The following is a 20,956-nucleotide window of genomic DNA, read 5'->3' as shown; positions in this document are numbered from 1 at the left end:
ACAGTGAGATTCTAATAATATCAGTGGTTAAAATAGTTGGATCCCTAGTTACACACGTACACTTGATCCATTAAAAGAAAAAAGAGAAAAACTCATCCTCCAAGTAGCTTAAAAGGCGACGCAGAGAAAAATAAATAATTCGGACTCGCAATGTATGCAACAGCTCATGCAAATGCAGGTTTGCAGGTATAATTTAATGGTACATTCTCGGACATGAATGTGTAAAAGATGAACATGCTAATTTCTCAAAAGATAACAAGCTAAACAAAGATGGATCGCACAACAAACAGTTCCATCCTGGTTGTGTACCCATGCTCTGAAGGACACTAAAGAAAACCTGATTTTCAGCAATACATGATGGCCAACTGAAATACACTGCGGAAACTATACAGATTTTGGACGTCTGACTGTAATTTCTGTTACCAAAACATAAATTATGAACAGATTCAGAGGGCCCTCGAACAAAATTTTTCAGACAGATTTAACTTCGGTTCATGGAGTACATGCTTTGGACGAAGATGTTCATGGATAACAAATATAATGTTGTACAAGAAAGTCCCAACATGGAACAGTTGATATCCACATGGTTCTGATCACTGTAAGTTGATCTCCAAAATGTTTATACTTCCAAGCTGTGGAAGAGAAACCACAATAATGTCAAGAATTCATAATTCGTACTTGTGACCATGCTGGTTTAATAACTATAAACTTGTTCCCTTTAACACAAGGTTCACTGCCAGCGGTGATTAGGATTTGTCTAGTTTCCATATCCTGGACCCATGTTGTTCTGGGGTTGAGAAGGTGGTTGTTTGGGTCTTGCATACTCTGCAAATATAACCCATCCATCCAGAAACTACAATACACAGAAATCAGAGGTTAAAATTAGACAACAACAAGAAATTAACTTTCAATAATTATATCCATCGTCAACATAAATCATCTTCAAGGGACAAACTGAAAAAAAAAAAAGAAAAAAAAAAGTAAAACAACTTATTTGCATTCTCTCAAGTAAAATTGTCAGGGCAAACATCAACAATCTGCATTTATTCTGTAGCATTGGCCAACATGTTCATTTAACAGGCAAATTCAAACATTCACCGCCAACAAACCTTATATAAAATTGAGATAAAACACTTTATTTGAAAGCTGGCTTCAGACCATTTTTTTTCTTTTCAAGACCCATATTTTTTTTAAAAAAATTTACACCCCAGGAAAAATTCCTGCACCTAATTCTTATAGATAAGGTTGGTGAGGTAATGAGGTATGTTGCCATTGCCATAAGGCAGTTGGTACCCTTGGTTGCCAGGTGAACATCAAGGGACAAAAGTATGTACGGAACATGCATAGGGCCTGAGAACCTTAGCTTCTATCCACACTATATGCCGCGTCACCTAAGCAATTGGAAGTCATCACACGAATTCATCCACAATCTTCACATCAGGAAAAAAGGGGGAGACGGGTAAAACTCACCTGTCCATCCATGCCTTTTATTCCTTCTGCAGCATCTTCTAAGGTACCATATCTGACAAAACCAAACCCCTTAGAATAACCTGAGGTCCTGTCAGTTACAACTTTAGCTGTACAAAGAAAGAAAGACAATGGTTAGTAATCCAAAAAAGAAATTTTCACAAAACATTTACAAAAGGAAGAGACTAACCTTGAACCACTTCACCAAATTTAGAAAAGGCCTCTTGGAGTCCCTCTGTTGTTGTTCTTTTACTTAGCCCTGAAACCAATATAATAGAAGCGTCAAATAAAACTTGACACTAGGAAGTTAACTTAATGATAAAATTACCTACACTAAGTTTTCATAAACGATTTTATGAAAGGCATAGAAAGACAGCTTTATTTGGTTTACAAGATGAAAGGCAAAAAAGACTAGACTAAACGATTTTAATCAATGCCTGCACTGTCATTATCCAGCAGCTCATACATCCCAGGAGGAGGGTTATCCCAAATAACTAACTGCTCAATCTAAGTGAGTAAGGTGGGAAGAGAAATCTGGAAACTATTTAATTCTTCCAAAAGCTCCTGCATCACTAAGACACACCATGCGTAGCAATTTCTCTCTCTCAAAGAATGGACAATACACCAAGTAATAGAGTGAGGAGCCATGTGCCTGATATCATGAACAAACCATAATAAGGATGAATAGTCCCACTTTCACTATACTCCTCATAGCTTCAAATGGAATCATTGTAAACTTGAAATATGCTAGCCCCCAGGTTATTGACCAATCAAATTCCCAGCCATATTGAGAATAATTCTGCATACATGATGCTAACAAAACCCCGCTTGCATGAAAACCTTTTGATCCATGTACCATGATGATCTTTTATAAGGCCACCAGCTCCAACATTATAACCTTGACCTGCCACACTCCCTTTTGTATTATTTTACAGCAGTACTCTACAAGAAATTTCAGTAAAATAAACCTCTCCTCGTCATCCACCCTGCAAACATCTTCCTCGGCAAAAGCCCTTTTAATCTCTTCAACTAATCTTCCTGCTAGGAAATTTTGAGTGTTACATATAGATTGCATTTGTATCCCATAAATAAGCATTATGGTGTGCCAACAAAATATGCCAGCAAATACACAGGAACATGGTCTTCCAATTCTCATTCTTAGGCTCAGAACCCTCTTTTTATCCAACCACTTGAAGGTTACCATAGAAGAAATTCTGCAGACTGTTCAGAATGCCCTTCCAAACTTCCACCCCCTTGCAAAAGTCCCAAAATACATGAAATTTATTTTCCTTCCGTCCTCCACCTCTAGCACAAAGACCACTCTCATGAAGAACTCTTTCCATCTAAGCTTTCTGGAGTCTGTCCCTTCACACTAGCCATAAAACATCTCTAACTTCCCCAGGATTTTTAATTCCCAAGCTCATCACAAATTATCATCATGAACAATTCCAGCATCCCTTCCGACTAAAAATTTATAACCCACACGAGTATAGGATCACAAGCTACCATGACTCCAAAGAAAGATAGATGTAAGTATCTCACAATTCACAACTACTTTCCAATAAATACTAAAGCATGTGCCAACTCTTGAAATAAATCATTTTTATTTTTTAAACATGTACTAAACAAGAATAGATTTTTAAATCTATCAAATAAAACCCATCACCAATCTAGCTTAAAATTGTAAACTACACACCTGTATTATCATATCATATCATTTACTAGTTTCCCAAATGTATGATCATACCCATATTCAAATCTAAATTCCATAGGTTTTTCAACACCTAAATTGCAAGTTCCAGTAACTTTTTTTTTTGCAAATAGCTAACGTATAATCAGCTAAAAAGCACACACTTGATTTTAAACACTTCCATGCATTTACTTGCTATTGTCGAATCAACAAAGCGTCGAATCACCACAAAATTTGACGCAATAATAAGCAAAGGAAAAAAAAACAAAAAACCTTCCCTCAACTAATAGGATAGTAAATAAAACATCCTATCAATCTACTCATAACCAAATAAACACCACAGTCAAAATCACAGAACTCATAACCAAATAAAGAGCACAAAAATTTAACCAAAGAATCTTAATTTAGGAAAAACAAAATCAGATCTCATAAAGTTTTAGGCTTTCCTTTCATTTCCACCATTATATTGACAAAATCAACCCCGTAATAATCGCAAGCAAAGCGACTAACAGAACCCATATAGGAATTGAGGTAAATAACAAGTATATGAGAGTAACTGTAGGAGATATAAAGAAAGAGACACTTGCCAGATACGAAGAGATTGGTGTTGGGTTCAGCCTGTTCTCGTGCAGGAGTTTGCTGAGTGGTCTGAGGAAAAGGGAAGGAGAAGGATAAAGTAGAAGTTGTTGACAACAGCCGCAGCAAACCACCACGGGGAGCTGCAGCTGCCGCAGCCAAAGCCGACATCGTTGCTCTCATGGCCATGGTGGTTTGTTTGTTTTTTTAAGGGTTTTAGCTAAAAGTAGAACCCTTGTCCGACCAAAGGAAGTGCTTTGGAGCTAGGGTTTAGAGGGAAAAGAGGGTTTATGTCTGGGGTAAATTGTAATTTCCTTAGTCTCTCAAAGTTTGGAAAGGTGGATTTGGGCTTCATTTTTCTGAGGATCTGAGCTTTCTAAGTTAGTCTTTTCGGCCTAATAGATATGAGTTTTTTTCTTTTATTTTTTTTCTTGTAACAATTTCCAAATGAGAATAAGAGCATGTTTGTTTTTTAATTTTAAAATATTTTTTAAAAAATTTAAATTATTTTTATTTTTTAAAAAATTATTCCATAAAACTTCTTGCTTTTTGATGATTCCCACGATTAGATAGATGGAGGGAATTTTATGTTTCAGCAATTTAGGCAGTATGAAAGAGGTGAGGTGCCCAAACTTGTTCGTTAGCCTCGGAACAGTGTTTTTAAACCAAACTTAGTGGTTGATTCGGTTCAAAATCTAGGTCATGGGTTTTGACTGGGTTACCAGATTACCTGAATCAATCTTAATTTTTTTTTTATAAATCAAAATGATATTGTTTTGATAAAAAAATAGTCAACAGGTTACAATCGAGTTTTTAACTAGGTTTTGCCGGGTCAATCGGGTCACCAGGTCAACTCGCCGGGTCAACCGAGTTTTTTACTATCTTTATTTTTTCATTTATCCAGCCTGATTCTAGATCTGAATTAGGTAGGTTTTAAGTCAACTCGTAAGGTTGGACCGAATTTTAAAACTCTGATATCAAAAACCTTGGCTGTTCGCTTCGTGGCTGTTGAACTCGTGATAAGCCGAGACTTGTGCAATATTTTTTTCCCAGTTGGACAATTTTTCTTGACTTTCATAGAACATTTTTGTCATGTTTTCTTTAACCAAAATTCAGACACCCCCCCAAATTCCTACTTTAGATAGGGCTCATGTTGGAGCAGCCAGCCAGCCATCCACGCCCTTGTTCTTCGACAAAATCCACGAAAGATTAGACACACAGATCATCACAGTTATCTGTACCCAATAATTAATTGCATTTTCTTTTTATGTATCTCTTTTTATCATTGACCGTTTTGCTCCTGTTCGTTCTTGTTTTAGTATTACCTACCCCCATGAATTTCCCCGTGGATAAGCAAAGAATTTTTAGATAGGATTCGGTTGTAAGATAAAAAAAAAATGAAGAAAATAGAAATAGAAACGTGTTTTTATTAAAAAAAAGAAGAGATAAGAGTATAAAACAAATCTATCATTGTAACGTTTTTGAGCTAAATTGTTATACTTTACTTAAAAAAAAAAGTCTTTTCTATTTTTGTTAAGAAGTGTTTGATATTGTGGTAATAGTGTTTTATCAAAGTATTTTTTATTTAGAATATAATATATTTTTTAATTTTTTAAATTTATTTTTAATATTAAAATATTAAAACAATTTAAAAATATTAAAAAATTAATTTTAAATAAAAAAATTTAAATTTTAATAAATCTCTGTTTAGACCGCGCTGCGAGACTGCAGCCTATTCCAGAGCACTAATCAATCAACCTCATTTTTTATTTTGTTTTTCCTAGAAGATTTTTTTAAAAGGGGACCAAAGATTCCTTGTTTTACATTGGATATAATAATATTTGTTAAATCCTTGCTATTCCTTTTGTTATACTAACGTGCACACAAAGGAGGCAAAGACAGCTTCTAAGCCAACCTCTCTAGGCCACCCCAACCTATCCTGTGAACACCTTCTGGTTCAAGAGAAACCCAGATGTCCATCCTTTCCACACATTTCGTCTTCAACCATTTATTCTTCACCTGTAAAACCAAGTAATTAGTTTGTACCAATCACTCCTTTTCCATCTTGTACTGTAAATTAAGATTCACACCTACTTAATTATATCTAACACTTTATAGCACTCCTCAAGAACATGTTGAAATCTTTCTTGATCACCATGACTAATATCATACTGCTCCTGATCGTGATCTTCTTAACAACATGCCTTTTTGTAAACTCAAAACCTATTAGCAGGGCTGATTTTCCTGGTGGCTTCACATTTGGGACTGCCTCTTCTGCTTATCAGGTGCTGCTGCCCTTTTCGATTCTCAATGCATGAATCATCTTACTCTGTGCGTGTGTGTGGCAGGATTTAATGATTATGTGTTGTGTTTTGTGGTAGTTTGAAGGAGCCGTGAATGAAGGAAACAAGGGAGATAGCATATGGGATACCTTCACAAGGCAACCAGGTAAAGAAAGACTCGAGTTTATAGGGAATTAAATTCAATACAGCAAATTAAGACAGGATTTGACAGGAAAGAAATGATTGGATTTGGCATGAAACCTATTACTACCTGTCATGTAATGTGTTTCAACAGGAAGGATATTGGACCTCAGCAATGCAGATACAGCAGTTGATCAATATCACCGGTTTAAGGTAAATTAATGGCTTCCATGTTGTAATTGACCTTCTCTTTTATTGTTTTATTCAATTTGCCTGTAAAACAGGCAAGACTTTATTATTATGTTGATGAACTTGTTCGTTGATGAATGAACAATAGTGGGAAAAGAAATCAACTCCAGATCAATGGTTAGGGACAGATAATTCATATGATGAGAATATTCAATAAGATTTTCACATATGCATCAGTACATTAAAATAATCATATAATTATGGTGTGATGATGATGTGACAACCACCTTAAGAAAATGGAAAATACGTAAAGAAATTGTAAGAAGACAAGTGGCTTTGAGTTAAAAGACAGAAAAAAAAATGTTTCTTGCTCAAATGTTTTTATGCTTTCATCAAAAGAGATTAAGAAAAAGAAAAACATAAATTTTACAGGGGGATATAGATTTGATGAAGGATTTAGGAATGGATGCCTACAGATTCTCAATATCTTGGCCAAGAATCTTTCCAAGTAAGTTACAATCAAGTCCTGATATTTTGCTTTACATTCTTCTTAGCCATTTATTTATCACTGAATGCCTTGGAATTTATCAGATGGAACAGGGGTGCCGAACCAAGAAGGGATAGATTACTACAGCTGCCTCATAGATACTTTGCTAGAAAAAGGTTGCTCGTAGATCAAAATGATCAGTTGAAAATCAAATTTATTTTCATTGAAGTAAAAGCAGTAATGAAGTTTATAACCGTTGTTTTCGATCAGGAATCCAGCCTTATGTAACTCTATATCATTGGGATCTTCCACAGATGCTTGAAGATAAATATGAAGGATGGTTGAGCAAACAAATTGTGTAAGTGATACTCCATGTACTACAACTCTGCAACTGAATGTAGCATTTTTTTGAGAAGATACTCAAGCTTTACAAAAAGCAAATGAATCACTTACAGAGAGGACTTCGAGCATTATGCCTTCACTTGCTTCCAAGCTTTTGGAGACAGAGTGAAACACTGGATCACTTTCAACGAACCTCGTGGTTTCTCAATTCAGGGTTACGATACCGGTATTCAGGCTCCTGGAAGGTGCTCTATTATGGGCCATTTTCTTTGTAAGAGGGGGAATTCATCCTCTGAGCCATACATGGTAGCTCACAACATCCTTTTGTCACATGCCGCTGCTTATCGTTGTTACCAGTTACATTTCAAGGTACTCCTGCACATAACTATAACGATTTTGCTTAGAAATGGTGCTCTTACCTTACTGAAAAAGCTGATAGAAAATAATCTCTTCCAGGGAAAACAAGGAGGTCAGATTGGAATAACATTAGATTCCAAGTGGTATGAACCAATATCTGACGCTGAAGAGGACAAAGATGCGGCACAAAGAGCAATGGATTTTGCAATTGGATGGTAAAATGTTGTGTTCATAATTTTTGTCAAGGAATCAATTTGTTATTACAAGTTCGATTAACAAATCAAAAACGTATCAGGTTCCTTGATCCACTTTTCCTTGGAAAATATCCTCTCTCAATGAAAAAGCTTGTGGGGGAAAGACTACCTGAGATCTCTCAAGGGATGTCGAAACTCCTAGTTGGTTCTTTGGACTTCGTTGGCATAAATCATTACACAACACTATATGTTCGGAATGACAGGACAAGGATTCGGAAACTAATATTGCAGGACGCATCGTCCGACGCTGCTGTGATTACTACCTGTAAGATGTCAAAGTAGTGTTCTATACATTTGAAGAAAAGAATGCGTTATCAGGCAATGAATTGATTATCTGTCAATATCCTCGATTGCAGCTTATCGGCGTGGGGTTGCAATCGGAGAACGAGTATGTCCCAACAACTCACTGGCCCTTAAGATTTTGTTATAGATTTGAAACTAAAGTCAGTCAGCTCACAAGTAATTCCTCCTCCAGGCAGCTTCCCGCTGGCTGCACATTGTCCCATGGGGCATCCACAGGTTGCTCAAATACGTGAAAGATAAGTATGGGAACCCACCAGTGATTATAACAGAAAATGGCAAGTATTCACTCTTCAATCAAATGCCACTATTCTAAAACTTTGAGAATATTGCATAAACCTGACTCCATGATTTCAGGAATGGATGATCTGAATACGCCGTTCATATCTTTAAACAAGGCCTTGCAGGACGACAAGAGAATAGAATACCACAGGGACTATCTCTCCAACATCTCTGCAGCTATAAGGTGATGGCAGCTGTGTTAGGTTCATACATTTTTGGCTTTTTGAGGCATTGCACATTCCGGCAACCTAACAGAAAACTTAATCAACGCAGGCAAGACAATTGTGATGTTCGAGGTTATTTTGCGTGGTCTTTGCTGGACAACTGGGAATGGAACTCAGGCTACACCGTGCGGTTTGGACTCTACTTTGTGGATTACAGAAACAACCTTACAAGGGTACCAAAAGCTTCTGCTGAATGGTTCAAAAGAACACTCAGATTAGAAGATAACCTGCAAAGCCAATTGTAAAATGTATAATATTAGTCACCATAAATGTACATTGGGATGGAAATTGGGACACAGAATTGTAAAATTCATGGACAACAGAAAGGAAGGAAGAAAATTCTAACAGGTAATGAAACTTGGTAAAGAAAGAAATGAGAAATATGCCATTTATCTATAAATTTTCCCTTCTCCTTTTATTTTATGTTTTCATTTCAATATTTTCCTCGAGCTATCGAATTGACCCTGTGAATCTCACTTCATGCGAGCAAGACAAAGTGTGTTAGTACATACGTTTTTTTCCTGGTTCATAAGGTAGGAATTGCCCGCAGAGGATGGATGTGCTAAGATGAAAAAGTCATTCACATACATGACCCGAAATTGGATATTAGGATTAATAAGTTACTTTTTTTTTTAATTTTAAAGGATAACCCCCCTCCCCCATTAAACTTTGAATTTTTTGAAGAGGCCATGGTGACTCCAGCCCATTTGTTTTTGTGCTTGTAATTTTTATTTTTTTATGTTTTTACATCGTTTTGATATATTGATATTAAAAATAATATTTTTAAATAAAAATATATATTATTTTTATTTATTTAAAAAATATACTTTTAAAAAATAATAAAATAATTGTCATCACATTATCAAATAGGCTAACCATCAGCCTCTAAACCGAAACTTGTTATAGGCCTCTTAACAACTACAAAATCCAAATCATGTGCAATAAAGATATATATATTTTTTTGTTATAGTGAGTATCCGGACTAGTTTACGCGCATCTCAACTAATTCTCATGCTCCTAAAGTTAACGAGGACCTCCAGTTAGGTACAAGTTTCTTAGTTAGGTACAAGTTGGTATGCTACTTAGGTAACATGAGATGACATTTTACTTAATCCTGATCAAACAGGGATTTGCTTGAAGACCAAAGAAATTAAATGAAAATATTCTTAGAAGAACAGAGTTGCAGAATCAAGAAGAACTCACCTGTAACTTGGCATATAACAGCAGACATGAAGAATAAATAGAGAACCAGAAAATGGAATACGAAGCCATTGAGGAACAGGAAGACAAAAACTAATCCTATGATCTTTTTGTTTTAGAGTTAGAACTAGTTCATTTGCCCAGAACTATATTTTTAAAACATAAAAAAAAATATTAAGAGCGCGGAGTTTTTTTTTGTGACGCTATAAACTCATATAAAATGATAATCTTTAAAAGTTAACTCAATGTGAATTAATTTATTTAATAGGTTTAAAGAAAATCTAGATGATTTTTTTTATTTCAAAAACCAATATTGAACGATAAAATTTTAAAAAATAATAAGACAAAAAATAAAAGAGAACGTCGATCCATGTAAGTTTTTCAAACCAATAATTTAGGATATTAGATAAAAAATATCATATATGAAAAACAGTGAAACTCAATTCCTAGCAAATATAACATCAAATGATAAATATTGTTATTATTATTTATACGTACTATTGTTATAATTATTATCATTACCACTATAACTAATATTATAGTTATTTTTATTCTTATCATTATTATTATAATTATTACTATTATTATTATCATCACCACAATTATTGATATCATAACCACTACAACTATTATAATAAACTATTATTATTATTGAAATAACAAAAATCATAAACTTGATTTGAAGGATAAAATCAAAAATTATAAAGCTTTTGACAAAAGAACAAATGAAATGAATCAAACGAAAAAGGACCAAACTAAAATGGATATTATTACTATTAAAAAAACCATAAATTTGATTTGAAGGGTAAAATTAAAAACTATAAAAAAAAACTTTAATAAAAGAGCTAAGTGAAAAAATTAAAAATTAAAAGTAAAATGACCGAATTGAAAAACATAATATACACAAATTAGAATTGAAGGACTAAATTGTAAATAAATATAACTCAAACAAAACAAAAAATGACCAAAATCAAAACAAAGAGGATGAATTCTGAAACACCAACAAAAAATAGGGACGAATTTAGAAGGACTGAAACTATAAAAGGAATAAATACAAAATAAGAAATTAAAAAAATGAGGACTGAAATGAAAATAAAACATATAAGAAATTGTAATTGAATGACAAAATTGAAAAAAAAAAACTTCTATAAAAGGAATAAGGACAAAATAAGAAATTCAAAGAATAAGGACTGAAATTGAAAAACAACAAACAAAGAGGACAATTGTACACTTTAGTTGTCAGGAGAGAGACAAGAAAGAAAAAAATAAAAACAAATCGATCATCGGCGGCAATTCAACCATTACAAGACTACATGTGCCACACCATGTAAAAGAAAGCACAACGACGCATCCAGGGAGACGATGGATGGTCAGAATTGGTAATTGAGCGACATCACACGCACTACCTGAATGACGCAGATGTCACCCATTCGCTGGTATACATGGAACACGCGTCAATAGCTTTTTTATTAAAAAATAAAACATGAAAATACAAAAAACCCCTATAACCCTCTTAATTATACAAAATACTCATGTCAAAATACCAAAATACTCCCAAAGGCAAAGTTTTTTTTTTTTTTTGTCTTTTCTAAGGCTAAAAACATTATTTTACTGTACATGAAAAGCAGAAAAACCTGAAACACCCTTGTCCAGTAGTTTTATGTTATTTTACTGTACATGAAAGAATTAATTCACTCTCCACCTCTCCACTGTTCACATGCAACGTGAACAGTGGAGAATGAATTAATTCACTCTTTACTGTTTACTTTGCAGAATAGTGGAGATAGAGAAATGCAGTTGGAGAAGAAGAAGAAGAAGGGGAAGGGGAAGAGCAGGCTACCCTACGCGGTTTTCTCCCCTCTAATGGTGGTGCTGCTGTTGTCGACAGTGACTCAAGGATATTCTTGTGACAACGACAAGGAAGGTAGGCGGTGGTGCCCCTTTTTCTTTCTGCGTTGGCCTTAGTTAAACCTTTTTTTTTCGTTTCTGTTTCATTTCCCTCACATTACTCTTTGTTCTAGAAAAAAACTGAGGTGAGTTGCTGATTGCAAAGTTTAACTTTTTTATTTTTGTTAAACCTCATGTGCAGCCTCAATTTATGATGGGTCACACGTAGCCGCATTACCAGACCACCACTTATTGTAATGCTAAATCCAGCATCTGCTGAAGCAGCTGTCAAGCATTCAAATTTTTTCTGCTTCTATATCTACTCATCAATCAACTATGCTGGCCTAGGGACTTTTTGAGCTATTTCACTGGACTGTTAATAACTTTGCTTGATAATGGAAATGGATATTGTTGTGTGATATATGAATACAAATGTCCTTTCAACACTTTTTTTCTAGAAATTTGAAAATGTTAATATCACCAATTTTTGTGTTCCTTTTGACGTATCTGTCTCTCTAAAAGGGCACAATATGACCAGAAAAACCTAGGAACTAGCTGATGCTTCAAACTCAATACCCAAAGTATTTGTCCTTTCCATGCATCTCTGCTATATTGTACTTTCCATTTTCCCGTGCATTGGACTGGATATAATATCTTTCCCATTGTTATATGCTAATTCTTCAGTTAATCATGCAAATCATGGATATATATCCATAGGATTCATCAAATCTAGGTGTGTGTGTGTGTGTGTGAGTGTGGTTTTACTTAGTTCTGAAGCATCAACACAAAATTTGCAGTTTGCCTTGCATTATTCATGGTCAACTGAGGCACGTGCACGGAGAGCATTAGCCAATATATCAACCTTGCTTCGGCCTGGAGGCACCTTCATTGGAACAATGCCGGATGCAAATGTTATCATAAAAAAACTTAGAGAAGGTTTTTGTCTTGTGCCTTTCAAATATTTTCAAAAGATCAGATTTATGAATTTTGACCAAAAACATAACATGCTTTTTTCTGCCTCTGCGAACATAAAAAGGCCAGGAGGCACCTTCATTACAACATCAAATTTTCTATTAATGTGATATCTTGCATTTCTGTTTATGCTGTCTGTATGGGAAGGCTTTTTTTAAGAATTCATGGAATAATGATGTATGATTTAGACCTTGCAGAGTCAATCTATCTGAAGTGTTCTCGTAAAATGTTCTTTTTCACAATTCTAAGATTAATGTGCTGGCACGTTACTTTTGCCATTCACGACAGAGGAATCTTTTTGTGTGAATATGCAGCTGAAGGACCGGCCTTTGGTAATAGTGTCTACCGGATACAATTTGATGAAGAGTTTTCTCAGAAGGTGAGTTTGTTTTCGTTGTTCCAGGTGCTGGGTCTTTACCCCTATGCTCTAATCTGACAAGTTCATTGCTCTATGGTTCAGAAATTTAAATCTTCTAGCCCTTTTGATATCAACTACAACTTCCATTTAGAGGTATTTATGCGTTATCTTTTTTTCTGTTTTTTTTTCTCTTTAGTTAACTCTACTTGAGATGTCAATATCAAGTATTTTTGCATCAATTGAACTTGTGCTTTTTTTGTGCAGCACCCGATTAGTTACCACATGCCAGTAATGATGAAATCCTCTGATTATTCCCTTCTCAATCTATCCATCAGAAATTACGAGCTCTTATTCTTCTGCTACTTAATTATTTGGTTCCCTTTGTACGCTTTAGTTGAAAGATTCTCATTCTAAACTCCAGATGATGTTGATACCCATGGTTTCTGTTGCGGGATGCTGTTGATTGTCCTGAATGGATTGTCCCTATCAACATCTTCAAATCTTTGGCAGAAGAGGTATAAAATTATTGCTTTTTTTTTTGTTTGTTAAATCCTGGTGCAGGAAATGAAGCCTGTGGTTTCAACATCTTTTCAAAGCTATCAATGTAATCCCTCTGGTTTTAAAAGCTGGCCACACGTGGAGCTTTTCAAGCATCAACCTATATAGACTTATCATGTACCCATGCTTTCAACTTTGGCAGTATGACTTTGAGCTGGTTTTTGTGAAGAATAATCACGAGTTTGTACACGAAAATATGAAGAAACCAGAGTATGTTGATTTAATGCGAAGACTTGGTGCTTTGGGTGATGGGAACCAAGACCTCAGTGGGTTTTTTTTCCTGTATCTTTATGCTTATTCTTTGAATTTGTTGCATACTCTGGTTTAAATCAACTGTCACTGTGAACTGAACTGGAATTGTAATGAGATACAACTGTGTAGTCATTCAAGGATTATAAATAAGTCTTTTTCATTGTTTTCGTCTTCATCTGTCATCCAAAAGAGATTACTATTGCAACAAGTGGTTGCTCCAGTAGGTCAGCCACAAGAAGTAAAATGCAGCATGATGGAAAAATAAAACGAAAATTATTCAAACATGGATGCCTAGTACTCAATGTTATCTTTCAAACTATACATAAATATGCTATATCTAGAACATTTTTTAGGCATCCATTTAAGCATCCAGAAACACAAATAAGTCTGCAGGCTTGGCAAATTTACCGGCTGGCTTGCCAGGAAATGAACTTTTAAGGGCGCCTCAGCACAACCACCATAATAACAATCACTGCCAGTCCCATGAGAGATGCTCCTATGGTCTTTTCGATGGTAGCTGCTCCAGCACTTTCATTGGCAGCAGGAGTGTGCTCTGCAGATGAAAAGCTAAAAATCTTTTGGAAGTAAGCAGATAAGTTGGTCACCAAGTCAACCACAGTAAGCTTGACGTTATTGATAATATCCACGAGTTCAGTTTGAGAGCTTCCAGCTTCACTTTCATCATCAGATAATTCAGCGAGGTTCTTAGAAGATACTGCATCCTGAAAGTCGGTATCTCTGACAAACTCCTTGGCTTCAGATGACTGGGTATCTGCAACAGATTCCTTGGCTTCAGGTATAAAATAGGTAGAGATAGATAACAGGAATATCAAAAAAGAATGGCACACGTGGATTGAAAGACAAAAGACAACACTTACAGGTATTCTGGGACTGGAGGAAATCCTGAAGGGCTTCGTTCTCCCAAACTGCATTCCAGACATTTGGGTCAGAGGCAACGGCAGCAACAACAGTCTGCATAATATTAAAATCAGTGATTATTCCAGTAAGCTGAATTCATCAATCAACATTAATATATTTTAAAACCGGTATGTTAGATGCAATGATAGAACAAAAAAAAAATTACATTTCAAAATGTTCAAGTGGCCTTAAGGAGTCCAACAAAATTGAAAGTCCTAAAGTATTATATATCAGGGCTTATAATTTATAAAACAAAGCAGCATATCAGTTATACATTCTATGCATGATCCAGGCTGTATGAAATGACAGGGGTTTTCGAAATGCATCGATAGCTTAGTGTCATTGAAGCTAAGCTTGAAAAACACTCAGCAGCTAACAATACCAAACATATTGAAACCACAACAAACACATAATTGAAGCTTAATTCAATTCTGTAGTAGAAAAAAATAATTGAGATATATTTGTTCAATTACAAGCAACTGCATTGTCAAATTAACTCATCATGAATGCAACATAGTCTAAGCAAAAGGAGAAAAGAAATACTCGAGGGGAGAGTGATGTATCAGAACCTGAATTTTAGGACTTTCATTAAGCAATGAAAATGCCTGCATAGCATATTTTGGCACAGGAGCTCCAGTTGGGTCACAGGGAATACAATCTTTAGTTTCCAAAGACTCAGATTTTCTAAGCAAAGGGAGGCCAGACAACTGACTACCTCCAACTGAACTGCCAGTTCCTGAGTTCGGAGACGACAGATATACTCTGTGAATAACAGTTAAGCATAATAAAAAAAAGGTAAATATGATATCATGCCACCAGAATTAAAATAAGGAACAAAAATAAAAAAAAACAAACAAACAAACTAATAGCATAGCTAGTAAAAATCCTGGCAACAAAGATGTTCCACAACTTCAATAAAACATCACATATAATTCTGTTAGCCAATTTGGTATAACAACTAAACTCGTCAAGAAAAATAATGAACTGACATTATCTGCATAGACAAATAAGCATCATGTTTCAGAAAAAGAAAAATAGAAACTCTGAGATCTTACAGTGGCAAAATTATTCAGACAAACGAAACAAGTAAAAATCAAGGAACATACGTTCCCCAAAGATAATACTTGATATGATTCCAGCAGTCCAAGAAATGCATCCTCAGTTCCATAATATTTACTTCTTCAGCAAATACAATTGCCATAAAAATGCAATGATAGGGAAGAAAGAGATTAAAGATACACATCAGACACACACAAGTGAGGATATTTATATGCCTGGAAGCTTCCCATAAGGAGGAGAAAAACCACAGCTTTTTGTCAGCATGTGTACTGGAAATTTTTGATTACCATGCAATTTGGCTATATGCACTCAGAAGTTACATCAAACTCAATGATGCTATTTAGAAGAGCCTTCTTTCGATTTAACTACCTTGTCTCGAAGGTGAGCATCTCAAAAGTAGATGAGAGAAAATTCAATAAAAAAAAAATAGCAATTTACAAGAGAACTGATCACACCAAATTCGACAACGATTATGAAAGATAACAACCCAATCAGTACAAGGGCAATCTATCAGATTCAAGCCAAACCAACTACACATAGCATGCAAAGTTCAATCAGCCATTTAAACCTAGCCTAAATGATGATAACACCAAATAATCCCAAGTAGCAGTACAAAAAACAGTTTTTAATGCAAATAATAAGTCATTTCCTTGTTCACGGAACAAGAAACAAGCAGAAACTTTCATGTCCTGAAATTCAATGATTCAAAAAACAATAAATCATCCCAAAACCATCAAATATCACATTCCTTTTCAAATTTTTTTTCTGTGTCAATAATAAACAAAAAAGTGTTCAAAAAATCTCCAAGAACTTATATCGACAACCACTAGGATTACAAACGCGAAGCCCCATTTCCTCTATACATTCAACAACCAAAGAAAACACAGTATGATTCGACATCAAGAATTTAAAATTCCATTCTTTTCATTTTTTATCTTATTATCAATCGCAGTTTCTATAAACTGAAACCAAAATGTCAAAGCTCCACACTTTCAAGATTAACAACAATTCCCAAATATCAAAATAGTTATGAATCATTAACAATATAAAAACACAGAAGAGAAATAAAAACGACACAATCTTTAATCAAATCAAAACACAATTAAAAACAAGTGGATTCAATAAAGGTTAAAACATTACTTTTGGAAAGCATCATTCAATTCAAAAGTAGCTGCCTCAGCCTCCTGCAAACTCGGCGGTGCACCACCGAAAACAACTCTAGCCACAGGCTCAGCCGAATGCACAACCGTCTCCTCTTCCAAGCCACCAGCGAACTCCCACTCATCCAACTCCCACGAAGGCCTCTGCACCGTCGCCGCAACCTCACCTCCACTCGGCGTGGACGATATGATCGCCGAAACAGGACGGGAAGCATTGCGCACCGACTGCTCCACCGATGGAGGAACACAAGAGATGCCGCCACGGATCCCGGAGTTAACCACTCCAATTCCAGCCACCTTAGCCGCAGCTCTCATCGCTCCTCCTCCTCCCATGCTCAAGGATTGATAACGAACTGAAACGTTTCGAATTGAGATTACTATGAGAAGATAGAAAGACTGAGACAAATGGGGAATTTATAGTTTTTGTGGATACCTTGCTTAAGCTTTTTGGTAGGATATCTATACGGACTGTGTTTTTTGTTTTTTAATAAAATAAAATAAAAATCATTGGTGTAAGAAAAGAAAATGAATGAATTTGCATTTATTACCATTTGCTTTCTAATAATAATCATTAAATCCTTTTGATAAATACCAATGAGGTTATGACACCTAAAATTATGGATTAGTGAATGTAATCAGCATATTGTCTTTTTTGCTTTGAGATTAGTGGGAAATGGAGAGGGAATTGCTTTGGATAGAGAGAACGGTGGACCATGTGTTAAAGTGCTCCCTGCCAAACTTATCTATTGATGGGAAGTATATCACTATATTTTTAAAAATTTTAATTTTTGTTTTTATTTAAAATTAATTTTTTTATGTTTTTAAATTATTTTAATGTGATGATATCAAAAATAATTTTTAAAAAATACTAAATAAAAAATACTTTAAACCACAACCGCTACCATAATTTTAAACATATCCTTAGACCATAACACTATTTACAATTATCGATTTTTTTTTCATTTTCATCCACAAATTTTTTTTTAGCCTTCTATGCCAATTTTATAACCAATTTGTCAAATTTTTACTAAGTACAAACAAAATTAAAAAAAAAGCATCAAGATGTAAAATAAGGAGAAACTCCATGGCAAATTTAAAAATAAAAGGGAAAACTCTTTTTCATTTAATATTATGTTGATTTTGAATTGGTCTTCATTTTTTATCATAGAATTAAATAAAAAATATTATTAAATTCATTGAAGTCCATGACTTTTGATGAGTTATCCAAGATAGACCCTAGTCGATCCAATACGTCATTGTTTCAATGTTTTTTTTTAAAAAAAAAGATATCATATTGAGATTTTTTTTAAAAAATCAAACCATATTTTTACTAGTCATCTAAATTGTCTTTGGACTTATCAAGTTGACCGAATCAAGTTTGAGCAATTTTAATATAATTTAATTTGAAACTTAAACTAGATAAAGAATCAAGTCGAGAGTTTTCAAATTTAACTTGTTGAACTAGGTTTAATGACAATGCAAAAAAATTCATCACAACCTAAATATTTTATTTTTCACATTTAAAATAATTATAGTCCAACTTGAGCATAGTGCAGGAAATAACCTAGCTGACTCCATGGAAAATATATATATATATATATATATGCTAGCTAGTAATATTACTGTTTATATTTCATTGTAACTTTTTTTTTCAATTTTCATCCTTAAACTCTCTTTTTTTATTCAATCCTTAAGTGCACTAATTTCATTTGAAATTGTGAAACAAAGGCAAGATTGCAACAAAAAGAACTAAAATGTAAAATACAAAGAAAAAACATGATCAATCTCAAGTTTTTGAAATTCTCATTATGGTCCAAATGTTTAATTTTCAGTTTCTTGATTTAAGAAATGAGAGAGACACTTATCAAAAAATAACGAAGAAAAGAAAAAGTAATTAGTTGATCATATTTTCGTTACCAAAAAAGATGATCTTTGTGTTAATAGATTTCTCTTCTTAAAAGGAGTTTAATGGAGATGGTATTTTTCTACAAACATGTGGGGTAAAGTAAAAAGAAGCTTGTTTGGTTTTTGTATTTGGTTGATTTTTCTTTTTTAGAGTGATTTATGGTGTTTTAAGGTTGATAAGTTGTTATTGGAGGTTTATATTGATTTTTAGAGGTGTTTTCAGGTAAAAAGAAAAACAAAAGATAAAAAAAATAGTTTTTTGAGGTCTAAAAACTTAGACCATAATTTTTTGGTCACTAAAGGTGATAAAAAAATAAATCAAGTGATGATTGATGCTAGTTTTATTTAAAAAAAAAAAAAGAAGATAAAAATAGGAGCAGATGAATGGGTCTAACCCATTAGTGCTTGATTTTTTATTTTATTTTTTTTTCAAAAAAATTAATTAATACTCTTTGTTTTTATGTATATTTTTTTTATTTTGCATTAAGTTTTTTATTTAAATCTAAAATAATACCGTCTCTCTTTGATTTTTTAATTTTTTTAAATAGCAGTTATTTTTTTATTATTTTATATTCTTATAACATTTCAAAGAGATTATTGTAATTTTTTTTATATATTTGATATAAATAAATTCTATTTGCATGATGCAATTATAAAAATAAAAATTATTTATTGTAGGTAAGAAAAAATAGCCTTTAAAATAAAAAAATGCATAAATTAAAAAGAAAAGTAAATGTTTACAAACTCAATTGATTTTTTTAGAAGAAAGATTAGTTTTTAATTTAAGTATTTAATAAATTTTTCACTATTTATGAATTTATTTTATTAAACATAAATAATATCTTTGTGCTTCTCAATTTAAAAATCATAATATAAGAAAACATATTCATAATATTAATATATTTTTTTGTATTATATAAAAAATTTACTTAAATCTTAAATGCGGCATACCGCAGGTTTTAAGGTTAGTAACACTTTATTAATCAATATATCATTTATTTTCATTCAAATATTTAAGTTTTATTTATTTATTTATGATAATTTAACAATAAATTACACTGCAAAGGTAGTTGCAATGTCACTATAAATATAATAGTCGATAATTTATTGAAGTCAGTGTAAAAGCTGATTGTACCTTTGTGGTGACCAGTTAAGGCTTGCAGGATAGACACGACAGTCGGTAATCGGCAGAGGGTGGATATGCTTGATATTCTTGGAGAGTTCCGCTGGATTTTGTATACCGGAAAAATATTAAAATAATATTTTTTTAGTTTTAAAATTTATTTTTAATATTACTATATCAAAATTATCTAATAAAAAAATTTAATTAAAACAATTTTTAAATTTATTTTAATAAAAAACAGGTTAAAACTCACTAAAAAAACCATAAATTAAAGAGCTTACTTACTGAGTATATGTGCAGAGAAAGGGAAATATGGGATCTGTGAGTTCACACTTGCATTCATGCATTTGCATTAGCTTACTTGGTTCTTAAGTAAAGTCCATTTATGCAATGTAAATCATCGAACTATTTAATGTCAATTCCTCAGTTCTGTACTGAGCACGGCACCAACTTTCCTAATGCAATGTACATGGCATGGCTTGAGCCACGTCTTTGCCAATGATCTGTGAGTTCACACTTGCATCCATGCATTTGCATTAGGTTACTAATTGGTTCTTAAGTACTGTGCATGTATGCAATGTAAATCATCGATTCATTTAATGCCAATTCCTCAGTTTCCTACGCAGCTCTGCATCAACTCTCCTGATGCAACTTCCATGGCATGAGCAAGTCTTTGCCACTTTGTGAAACCCAATTCAAGCCCACTATTTTACCTCCCCTTTATCATAGAACTTCACTGGGCTTCTTTGTTTTCCTATTTAGTGAACCCAGCAAGGAAAAAGAACAAATTATATTCATGTTTTTATTAAAGAGTTTGTATTTCATTCATATCCTCAGCATGATTTTTAAAATTGCAATTATAAACCACTTATTTAAGGGCTGGTTAGTTTCGTTTTCTAATTTTTCCATTGTAGAAGGTTTGAGAGAATGAAAGGCGTGCCCCTCTCCTTTTTCCTCCATGATTTCAATCACT

The 20,956-nt window shown here is 33.7% G+C and overlaps 4 protein-coding genes across 6 annotated transcripts; 2 read left to right on the top strand and 2 right to left on the bottom strand.

The window, feature by feature from the left end:
* Positions 1 to 451: 451 nt before the first annotated feature.
* LOC18095872 (organelle RRM domain-containing protein 2, mitochondrial) lies at positions 452 to 3,994 on the bottom strand. The gene is made up of 4 exons (XM_024599303.2): positions 3,745 to 3,994; positions 1,658 to 1,726; positions 1,471 to 1,577; positions 452 to 853 (listed from the first exon to the last, which is right to left on the bottom strand). The coding sequence occupies exons 1-4, from the start codon at positions 3,920 to 3,922 to the stop codon at positions 758 to 760; spliced, it is 450 nt and encodes a 149-aa protein (XP_024455071.2). The 5' UTR covers positions 3,923 to 3,994; the 3' UTR covers positions 452 to 757.
* A 1,622-nt stretch (positions 3,995 to 5,616) lies between these two features.
* Positions 5,617 to 9,009, top strand: LOC18095871 (putative beta-glucosidase 41). Of its 3 annotated transcripts, none has more exons than XM_024603197.2 (13): positions 5,618 to 6,018; positions 6,115 to 6,181; positions 6,311 to 6,369; positions 6,778 to 6,853; positions 6,937 to 7,008; positions 7,103 to 7,190; positions 7,288 to 7,543; positions 7,631 to 7,746; positions 7,989 to 8,050; positions 8,142 to 8,173; positions 8,261 to 8,363; positions 8,443 to 8,551; positions 8,641 to 9,009. In XM_024603197.2, the coding sequence occupies exons 1-13, from the start codon at positions 5,866 to 5,868 to the stop codon at positions 8,834 to 8,836; spliced, it is 1,389 nt and encodes a 462-aa protein (XP_024458965.2). In that variant the 5' UTR covers positions 5,618 to 5,865; the 3' UTR covers positions 8,837 to 9,009. The 3 variants fall into 3 exon arrangements, with proteins under 3 accessions (XP_024458969.2, XP_024458965.2, XP_024458960.2); XM_024603192.2 differs by having other exon boundaries at positions 5,619 to 6,018; positions 7,827 to 8,050; XM_024603201.2 differs by lacking the exons at positions 6,778 to 6,853; positions 6,937 to 7,008 and having other exon boundaries at positions 5,617 to 6,018; positions 7,147 to 7,190; positions 7,827 to 8,050.
* A 2,573-nt stretch (positions 9,010 to 11,582) lies between these two features.
* LOC18095870 (mRNA cap guanine-N7 methyltransferase 1-like) lies at positions 11,583 to 13,894 on the top strand. The gene is made up of 7 exons (XM_052448258.1): positions 11,583 to 11,715; positions 11,881 to 11,903; positions 12,476 to 12,614; positions 12,965 to 13,029; positions 13,111 to 13,160; positions 13,460 to 13,523; positions 13,709 to 13,894. The coding sequence occupies exons 1-7, from the start codon at positions 11,583 to 11,585 to the stop codon at positions 13,892 to 13,894; spliced, it is 660 nt and encodes a 219-aa protein (XP_052304218.1).
* A 62-nt stretch (positions 13,895 to 13,956) lies between these two features.
* LOC18095869 (uncharacterized) lies at positions 13,957 to 17,453 on the bottom strand. Its single transcript, XM_006370521.3, has 4 exons — positions 16,936 to 17,453; positions 15,306 to 15,498; positions 14,697 to 14,790; positions 13,957 to 14,590 (listed from the first exon to the last, which is right to left on the bottom strand). The coding sequence occupies exons 1-4, from the start codon at positions 17,286 to 17,288 to the stop codon at positions 14,253 to 14,255; spliced, it is 978 nt and encodes a 325-aa protein (XP_006370583.3). The 5' UTR covers positions 17,289 to 17,453; the 3' UTR covers positions 13,957 to 14,252.
* Positions 17,454 to 20,956: the final 3,503 nt, after the last annotated feature.

Source organism: Populus trichocarpa, chromosome 1 (genome assembly GCF_000002775.5).
Source record: "Populus trichocarpa isolate Nisqually-1 chromosome 1, P.trichocarpa_v4.1, whole genome shotgun sequence".
Lineage (NCBI taxonomy): Eukaryota > Viridiplantae > Streptophyta > Magnoliopsida > Malpighiales > Salicaceae > Populus > Populus trichocarpa.
Note: the sequence above shows the minus strand (reverse complement) of the source record. Positions and strands in the feature narration are given on the sequence as shown.

Excerpts from the sequence above, each read along its gene's own strand:
- LOC18095872 (XM_024599303.2), bottom strand. The coding sequence starts at position 3,922 with ATGGCCATGAGAGCAACGATGTCGGCTTTGGCTGCGGCAGCTGCAGCT. Across the intron at positions 1,727-3,744 it reads CACCAATCTCTTCGTATCTG|GGCTAAGTAAAAGAACAACA; the intron begins GCAAGTGTCTCT and ends TATTGGTTTCAG. Across the intron at positions 854-1,470 it reads TAAAAGGCATGGATGGACAG|TTTCTGGATGGATGGGTTAT; the intron begins GTGAGTTTTACC and ends TGTGTATTGTAG.
- LOC18095871 (XM_024603192.2), top strand. The coding sequence starts at position 5,866 with ATGTTGAAATCTTTCTTGATCACCATGACTAATATCATACTGCTCCTG. Across the intron at positions 6,019-6,114 it reads CTGCCTCTTCTGCTTATCAG|TTTGAAGGAGCCGTGAATGA; the intron begins GTGCTGCTGCCC and ends GTTTTGTGGTAG. Across the intron at positions 7,544-7,630 it reads GTTACCAGTTACATTTCAAG|GGAAAACAAGGAGGTCAGAT; the intron begins GTACTCCTGCAC and ends AATCTCTTCCAG.
- LOC18095870 (XM_052448258.1), top strand. The coding sequence starts at position 11,583 with ATGCAGTTGGAGAAGAAGAAGAAGAAGGGGAAGGGGAAGAGCAGGCTA. Across the intron at positions 11,904-12,475 it reads CAATTTATGATGGGTCACAC|TTTGCCTTGCATTATTCATG; the intron begins GTAGCCGCATTA and ends CAAAATTTGCAG. Across the intron at positions 13,030-13,110 it reads ATGAAGAGTTTTCTCAGAAG|AAATTTAAATCTTCTAGCCC; the intron begins GTGAGTTTGTTT and ends TCTATGGTTCAG.
- LOC18095869 (XM_006370521.3), bottom strand. The coding sequence starts at position 17,288 with ATGGGAGGAGGAGGAGCGATGAGAGCTGCGGCTAAGGTGGCTGGAATT. Across the intron at positions 14,791-15,305 it reads ATGAAAGTCCTAAAATTCAG|ACTGTTGTTGCTGCCGTTGC; the intron begins GTTCTGATACAT and ends AATATTATGCAG. Across the intron at positions 14,591-14,696 it reads CCTCCAGTCCCAGAATACCT|ATACCCAGTCATCTGAAGCC; the intron begins GTAAGTGTTGTC and ends AATCTGTTGCAG.